This window comes from Heterocephalus glaber, unplaced genomic scaffold (genome assembly GCF_053883595.1).
Source record: "Heterocephalus glaber isolate CG9 unplaced genomic scaffold, H.glaber_assembly_v1.0 deba00001538, whole genome shotgun sequence".
Classification (NCBI taxonomy): Eukaryota; Metazoa; Chordata; class Mammalia; order Rodentia; family Bathyergidae; genus Heterocephalus; species Heterocephalus glaber.
Window position 1 is genome coordinate 4,874,808 of NW_028258333.1, and position 8,530 is coordinate 4,883,337.

The 8,530-nt window shown below is 39.6% G+C and overlaps 1 protein-coding gene across 1 annotated transcript; it reads right to left on the minus strand.

Annotated features, from left to right (window-relative positions):
• Window positions 1–7,858: 7,858 nt before the first annotated feature.
• Window positions 7,859–8,014, minus strand: LOC147824470 (putative ribosomal protein eL39-like 5). The gene has a single exon (XM_087189471.1). The coding sequence runs from the start codon at window positions 8,012–8,014 to the stop codon at window positions 7,859–7,861; it is 156 nt and encodes a 51-aa protein (XP_087045597.1).
• Window positions 8,015–8,530: the final 516 nt, after the last annotated feature.

Below are 8,530 nucleotides of genomic sequence, written 5' to 3' on the forward strand. Positions count from 1 at the left end.
TCAACTAGATTAAAGAATGGTGATGGTCAAGCAGGATTGAGAATTGAGCTGTAGAATTCAAGTAGCAGAGAATTGTTCCATGATTCTGAGAAGTGAAGTTTTGTGGAGTGCACGTGAGGAAGCCAGACTGAACTTGACACAAATGAGAAGGAGAAGAGAGAAATTGACAATAGAGATAGATACAGATGTTTCTGGTGGTAACATGAAGGCCAGAAGTTAGAAGATAGTTGGAGAAGAGGAATATGGAAGTTAAGAGAATATTGATGTGGTGGGAGAAATAACAGCATGCTTGGTAGTAAACCAGAAAAAGGAAAGGTAGATGAGGTGAGGGAAAGAGAAGCGACCACTGCTAGACTAAAGTCCTTGAGTAGGTGACAGGGTATATGATCTCGTGAACAAGTGAAGGCTTTCATTTGCTGGGAACACAGGCCATTCACGTAGGAGAGAAGATAGTGACTGAGAACCACCGTCTGGGAGATACGAATGCAGATATAGGGGAGCCCGGGAGACTTCCTTTCTGTTTGCCTCTAAGTTTTCAGAAGGTCAGGAAGCAAGCCCTGGAGTTGAGGATGGGGGAGATGTCGATTTAAGATGAGAGGGTGGTGGTAGCTCTTCATGACTAAAAGAGTAGGAGAGAGTAGCAGACAGCAGGAGTGCAGGGAGGCATTAAAAACCCACAAGATTCATGATGGTGGCAGTGGTGCCAAGTATCGAAATCTCTTCTCACATCCACACTCCCACAGAGTTTTAGCCAGATAGCTGGCTTCTCAGCCAGTTTTACTTTCATGAATTCTTTTGTAGTTTCATGTGGTCATTTTACCAAGTTCTTAAAAAATAAACTATAAGAAATGGTGTGTGCTGTAATGACATCTAGATCTGAAACAGTGCAAAATATATAACCATGATTTTCCTCTTATTCTGGCTGGATTGTTGACATGAAAGTGTCAAATGTAAAGGAGCCAGGTCCTTTTCAAGACCTTCCCAAGACCTCAAACAATTTTCCAAGCAAGAAAGAGCCTCAGGTTAAAGATAAAATCTAGAGAGGAATTGTAACACTTTTTGTTAAGCACTACATGAAAATCTAAGATGGTAATTTCTAGACTCTTTCTCTGGCTGTTGAGATCTTTAGGAATCTTTTTTTTTCAAGTTTTATTTTTATTAGTGCAAGGATCTTAAAAAATAATTGCCTCATGGATTCTCACCTTTAAATAACAGGACTTGTCAGAATCTTGAGGGCATCATCTAGCAACATCTTCAAAGGGGCATAGAGAAAGCCCATCTTAACATTTTTTGTGGTTTTGGCTTTTGTCTAGCAGAGAAAATTCCTATAAGATTGATTTTAAAAACTCACAATGTTTTAGAGAATTTTCTAAAATAAATATTTTCAAAATGGACTAAAAGAAAGATCTAGTGTAGAATAAGAGGAGGCTTTTTACTGAGAAACTTCTATTCATCAGGCTGAGAAAATTACTCAGCTTCAAACCTGGGCTGCTTTTAAAGGAAAAGGAAAGATATCCCAGAAGGAGAAGAACAAAACTATGGAGGATAATCCCAAGGAATAGGATTTAGGACTAATCAAGCAACTGGCAATATATGCTTAGCTGGATTTCAGAATCACTATATGCCCCAAAATATGATGAATATGTAAATTAAAAATTATTACAGACAAAGACACATGTGTTGTTAATTCCCCTCAAAATACTACTCCTGACTTTGAACACTCTCACCATGTCCTTCTTGCCACTTTCTGCAGCAGTTCTGTAAGTCCTTTTTTGTGAGTATCTTCAGTTGTGTGGTAGTAGCTGGCTCAATGTCTGGGGAGACAATGGCAAGAATGACGGAATAAGTGGGCTTGAAGCAAGAGGGAAAATTCTGAGGAAGACTAATGGCAATGTGTTCTTTTGCTGCAATAATGTTTTCTAATTTAAACAGTGACCGTATATTTCAGTGACGCTTTGTAGATCAGTGACTGCTGGATCCCACCTATTTTTACCATTTTGGGCAGGAAAGTTGAAAGTGGTCATCCCATGCCTTCCCTCTCCTTGCATGTTGGTTGTGTGTGTCATGTCTTCAGAACGAGAAGAATGGTACTTAAAAAGCTATAACTGAGGGACTGCACATGAGACGTCTTGTTCACACCTGGATCTGATTTAGGAGAAGACACTAAACTTTAAGCCTAAACTATGCTGTGGCATGAGACTTGAGGTCTAAAGGGAATGGCTGAATGTATTTTGCTTGTGGGAGGGATGTGAATTTTGTGGTCAAATGGAGGATTGTATCAGATTACATTGTTTCAAAGGTGGCTGAAAAAGCATCTCTCATCCTATTCATTCTTACGGAACCTTACCTTTTTTCCATTAGGGGTGACATCTGTCTCCTTGCTTTGAGTCTGAGGGGTGATTGGAATTTAATTGACCAATGGCTTATGGTAGAAATGATGCTATATTATATCTGTAGGTTATAAAATCCCATGTATTTCTGCTCTGCTTTTTTAAGATGCTTGTTGTTGAAACCCAACCACCATGCTGTGAGGAAGCTCAAGCAGTGCATAGAGGCCCTGCATTGGAAGCACTTGTCTCTCATATGAGTGAACTCTGCTTTAGGTTGCTTTTTCAACCCCCAGCTGAGACTCCTTGTCTGAAGTTTCATGAGACAATGATGAGAATTCTTGTCATACCTTGCTAAAAGTGTAGATTCTTGAGTAAATATATGATTACTGTGGTTTTAAGCCAGTAAATTTTGGTTTGATTTGTTATCAAGCAATAAGTAATTGAAACTTAATTATACCAAGACATTTTATACCATACTACTGTAGCTTCTGCTGCTGACATTCAGAAGTCATTGATCAGTCTAAATCATGTTTCTGAATGCTTATTTTCTGTGCTTCTTTAAAGAGTATATTTTTTCATGATTTTCATTCTGTTGTAACTAGGTGTCAACTTATTTTCATTTATCTCCTTTGGGATTCATTGGGATTCTTGAAACTATGCTTTGATTTTTCACCATATCTGAAAAAAAATCAAATAATGTCCATGTTCCATCCTTTCTTCTCTTCATCTGGAATTCTAAATATTTGAATATTAGTGAGTATTTATTAGCTATCACAATCAATTGGTCATCACTCTATTTTTAGAGTTTCAGGGAAGGAGAAAGCAGCACAGGCTGTATTTGAGTTGACAATGGCTGAAAGTTTTCCAGATGGCACATAAATCTCCCTGTCTTCTCATCTGTCTCATATACTTCTAAGTTTATCCATTTACTTTTATTTTCAGTCTTATTTTCCATTTCTAAAAGTTTATTTGCTTTCTGCACAAGTGTACATGGTCATTCTTTGTTGTTTCCTTCACTTTTTCAGATATTTTCAAGCCTGGTTTTTAATTTTTACTCTGAAATGTTAGTTATTGTTCATGGGCTTTTATTCCTTGGAGAACTAATTGTGGGAAGTATTTTGAAGTCTAGAATGAAGGCAAATTCCTCCAGATAGGCTTTGAGTTTGCTTTTGCCAGGTGCCTGGGAATCAGCCCAGCTTGAATACTCTAAATATACCGCTTGAATTTGCTTATGTGAATTTGGGCAAAAACTCTGTACAGGAATTAGCTTGTCATTACCATTTGTCTTTCTTCCTTTCTTTTACTTTGCTTTGGTTACTGCCAAAACAACTAAGCGATTTTCTTTGCAGTCTTCAATGAGGGTGGTGGTGATAATTTTTCTTCCAGTTAATCCTTAAACTGAAAGTAGAACCGTTTGGGGTCCCAGCTTTATGGGGGAAAAGTCTATTATTAGACCACCCACTTTGTCTCTATTCTACATGCCCTAATGAGAACTTGAAAATCGTCACTCAAGTTCCCACTTTGGCAAATGCCCTGAGGCCAAAGGGGCAAAAACACATGGCTTCTAATTATAGCTTCCAGCTTTCACTTAAATTTTAGCCACAGACTATCATATTATCTTGCAGCTCATCAATGCTTTGAGGAAGATATATTTTTTTATTGTTTTCACCAGCATTTTGATTCATTTTCCTTGGGAAAATTAGTCTAATACCTAGCCCACAACATTGCCAGAAATACCTCTCTCTTTATGTAGCACAGTCAGCCTTTCTGCTTGCATTCAGGCACCATCAAAATCCTCTGGGCCTTGTTTCGTGTGGATTTTACAATCATGACTTGAAGCAATGGCCAGATATGGAATAAGGAAGAATGTTGCTCTACTCACATTAGAGGAAACAGATGGATCTGTTTCCATCACCATTATGTCATGGAGAGAATGGAATCAGCAAAGGGAATTTTGGAAATTGAGGGAGTTTCTAGCAGAATTACTCACATTATGTTGCCTTCCTTGAGGGAGTTTCTAAGAGAGTAACCAGCACAATATCAACTTTTCCACACATGGTATATCTAACCAGATAACAGAATTTAAATGCCATACAAAATGCCTTCAGTATTCTTTGGCTTTTGATTAAGGATTGAAAAAAGAGGTTCTTCCAACTGTGGGTGTTTGTTCATTTGCTTGAATAGAGTTTCTGAATGACATCTAGAACAACTGTTCACTGATACTAGGATGGCCCTTGAAGAATATAGAGATGGCAGTTAAATGGGCTTTATCAGTGTTAAGCTTAAACCCGTAGGGATTTCTATCTTTCTCACAATGTCACATCTCCCTCTGGAGTCAATATACATGATTTTGAGAAATTCTTGTGTATGTTTTGCACTCTTAAGAAGTACTCAGCAGGGGCCGGGGATTTAGTTCAGTGGTTTCGCTGCCTGCTGCGCAAGCGCAAGGACCCGAGTTCGATCCCCGGTACCAAAAAAAAAAAGAAGTACTCAGCAGTCCCCAAGGGTATAATTTCACAAGAAAAAATTACTACCCACAAATTAGAATTTACTATTAGATAAAAGGAGTCTTATAAGGATATTCGAGAAGAACTCTCAATTACCATGGATACAATTGTGGATGCCTGGGGCTAGGGTTAGAAAGGACATAAACCAGCTCTGCACTGCATAGTTTATCTTTTTCAAAGTGCCTATTTCGTCCACTCCCCCTTCTGAACTAGGACACAAGAGGCTGTTTTGTATCTAGGTTTCCACGCATTGTATGCTGTAGACTGGGCTGCTCCTGAGGGAACTGGGAATGATGCCTGGGCGAAAGAAATCTGAGCCACCACGATGAGGTTCTCATGAGGAGCTCTGCTTTTGTTGGTGGCAACATTAACAAACCAGTAGGATTTCTCTTGTGAAAAGTTTGACTTTAAGATAGGAAAGATCAAAATAGACAGTAGAAGAAAATGGAATCTAAGAAATGCAAAGAAGTTCAAGTATAATAAAAAGGGAATGAATCAAGAAAGACTATGAATTACCAGAAACCACAAGGTGTGGATAAGAGTCACCGTGGGAAGTGGCTCTTGCTGTAGCATCTAGCCCTCCAGGAAGCCTGTTTGCTTGCTGCATCTGTTTGTTTGTTTTTAATCTTCAGTACCTTTTGTATCATGCCAATAAGCCCTCATTACTTTAACAAAATGTGTTTCTGTTTCTTAATCACTGAAAAACATTAATCAAACTAGTTTTTAGGGAAAATGGGCAATGACCATAAGGATATTTTCATCAATTTGTCAAGAAGAAATTAAGAAGGGTGGCACAGTAGATATATATTTTGATACTCTTTCCTTTTCTTCAAACACAAGCAGTGCTAAATTATACATGACATTTTTATAGAATACGATACTATATATACACATATATCAATGACAATACACATTTAAAAAGAGAACATTTAAAAGTCAGTTTTGCACCTCTAGAAGTGAAGATTAGATAAACCCAAGCAGCACGAGAGCCCTCATAAAATCAGAAAGGATAGCGCCATAGGGTACAAGTGGGCCGAGGTGCTGCCAGGTCTCCTCCTGTGTGCTAATGGAAAATGACTGCGCTCTGTGTGAGGTGGGTGACTGTGACCAGCTTTACTGTTTTAAACAAGTGAAAGGAAGATGAAAATAGCTGTGACCATTTCGCCTGTGGCCCTTGTCTTAGAGAATGAGGAACAGGCTGACCCTGTCTTAGCAGCAGGATATGGGTCAAACCACCGACTCAGAGACAGGAGCGATAATGTCCTTAATGTGACCTTGGGACAGAACTCTATCTATCTGTCATCTATCTATCAATCATCTATTCATCATGTATCTGTGGCACCTACCTATTTAGCAATCTCCCATTGGTTTTGTCTCTCTGAAGAGACCTGACTAATCTGATAGACACTGATGATGGAGAGGCTGCAACATGGGTCCCAGTAGATTTCCAAAATGTGTGCATGCACACATGGACACAGGCACAGCAACAAAACAAGAGAAGGAGAGGAGAGAGGGAGAGGAGAGGAGAGAGAGAGAGAGAGAGAGAGAGAGAGAGAGAGAGAGAGAGAGAGAGAGAGAGAGAGAGAGAGAGAGAGAGATTCTAGTCTTTTCTGATGGCAGCCAACTCTAAATTCTGGTGTGATAGCAGGTTCTTTCCTGAAAAACCACTTTCCGCATGGAAAGACATTGTTGCGCAGCACACTTGTTCTGTAACTTAGACTTCAGTCTGTGCTCAAAACAGCTGCTGTTGGGCCTCTCTCTGTCTGTGGTGAGCAAACAAATACCCCCAAACCCCACAGACTTAGGAGGAGAAGAGCCTGTGGGATCTTTCATGCAAAAAGTGATCATCAGTCAGAATTTGCCTTACATGGAAGTTTAGGAGGTCTCAGAAGTCACTGCACATCAGATTGTTCACTAGGACCGTTGTTTTCATTTTTGCTTTTTCTCTAACATCTACTTCCACCCTCACCAAATGGAGAAGTGTTGTGTTGAAACAACTGGTGAGCACCATCAGGTTTTTGCTTTTGTTCCAAGGAACACTCTGTCCTGCTTGCCTGGTAGCCAGGCCCTGCCAGTGGTGCAAGTTTAGGAATGGATGAAGAACGAGCTTCTGTGAAGGACCCAAGTGGCACTGGGTCAGGCATCAGGGACATGAAGATGCAGAATCATCCTTCCTTGAGGACCTTGACGTCCCTTAGGAAGACAGACTAAAGAACACAACATGTGCTACCAGAGAGTTCTGTGAGCTCAGTAGGCAGCAAAACCTGGGGAGAGAACACAACGGTCCCTGCAAGGAGTGAGGACAGGGTGGTGAGGCTTGGCAGAGGAGCCACACTTGAGCTGATGGGAGTGTCGCAGTCCCTAGGCTTTCTCATACCAGATCAATTTAGGTCAAGGGCAATTTATTTCTTATTTATTTATTTTGACCAGCAAACTTTCACTATGCAATGTCAGCAAACTGCAGCAGAATTTGTCTTTCAATATCGCAGTCTTTAATGTCAATGAAAACAATAACTTACGGATTAAAACGTATTTTTAACCCAACAGGAAAGATATTGTAAACATAAATTCTGAACAGAAAAAAATGAGGTGTAGGTAGCTGTGCTTTTTCAGTGCTTTAATACTTCAATTTTAAAAGTAAACACACTACCAATCATCATTTTGATTCCAGTGAATAAAAATTTCAATTTACACTTAGTAATCAAAGTTGAAGTCTGAAACCAAACTGATCTTTTAACAGTATTGCCAAAGAGATAAGTCCACTCTCAAAAGTTAATCACAGTGTGAAAATTTGACAAACAGCAGTTCTCTCTGTTACCACAGTAGTAGAGTCTGACTTTTTTCTGGGTAAAACATTTATTGTTGACTCATTAGTGCTGATCACAGACCAAGATTTCTGATTACTGTCCAGCCAATGGTATTTTTTAAGCTTGACATGGTCATGCGACCTTGACCATGATAAAGAATGTATCATTTTGTGACTTCCAGGAGAGAAATATGCTGCATCTCATGTTCAATTCCTTACAGTCCCAGCTTGGTCCTCCCCCAGGGTCTCCTCTTGGAGTTGTACCTGATTTTATTGCCAGTATTCATCCAAATCCACTGAGGAATGGGATGATTCTGCTTTTGCTTCTTGGCCAGGAATTGCTTGACTCTGAAAGTCTTGTGAGAAGACATAGGCTCAGAGGCAAATGCACGCACAAGATGGCTGACAGAGGCAGAAGAGAAGGTCAAGGATCATTTAAAGCCACTTAAAACTTATTCTGGCCACTTTACTTGAGATTTGTTCCATCCTCACATTCAGCCACTATATAGCAGTAAATTGTGTTGAAACAATGAAACGACAGTTGAATACTTTGCTTCCAACCTACTAAGTAGGTCATGAAAACTTCCAAATGTCTCCTGCACATTAGCTGGATTCATTTAACATCTTTATTTTAGAGAGGTCCCAGCTTTACAGACAGTTTCATTTATTCTTATATCAAATATCGCTGACAGGTTAAATTTGGTGTTCAGCGACATTCTCCAGGCAACCTTTCTAAAGCTAAAATTAAAAATCATGGATGTGGCATTTCTTCCAGGAAATCTCCACAACACCCCTTGAGCCCTCAGCGAACCCAGCAGTTGGACTTTATCGGAGCTGCCAGCTTCTTGTGATTGGATTTCAGAATATTTCAACTGGACGAAGTGTCA

What these genes read in the sequence shown, in the direction of transcription:
- LOC147824470 (XM_087189471.1), bottom strand. Translation starts at nt 8,014, where the DNA reads ATGTCTTCTCACAAGACTTTCAGAGTCAAGCAATTCCTGGCCAAGAAG.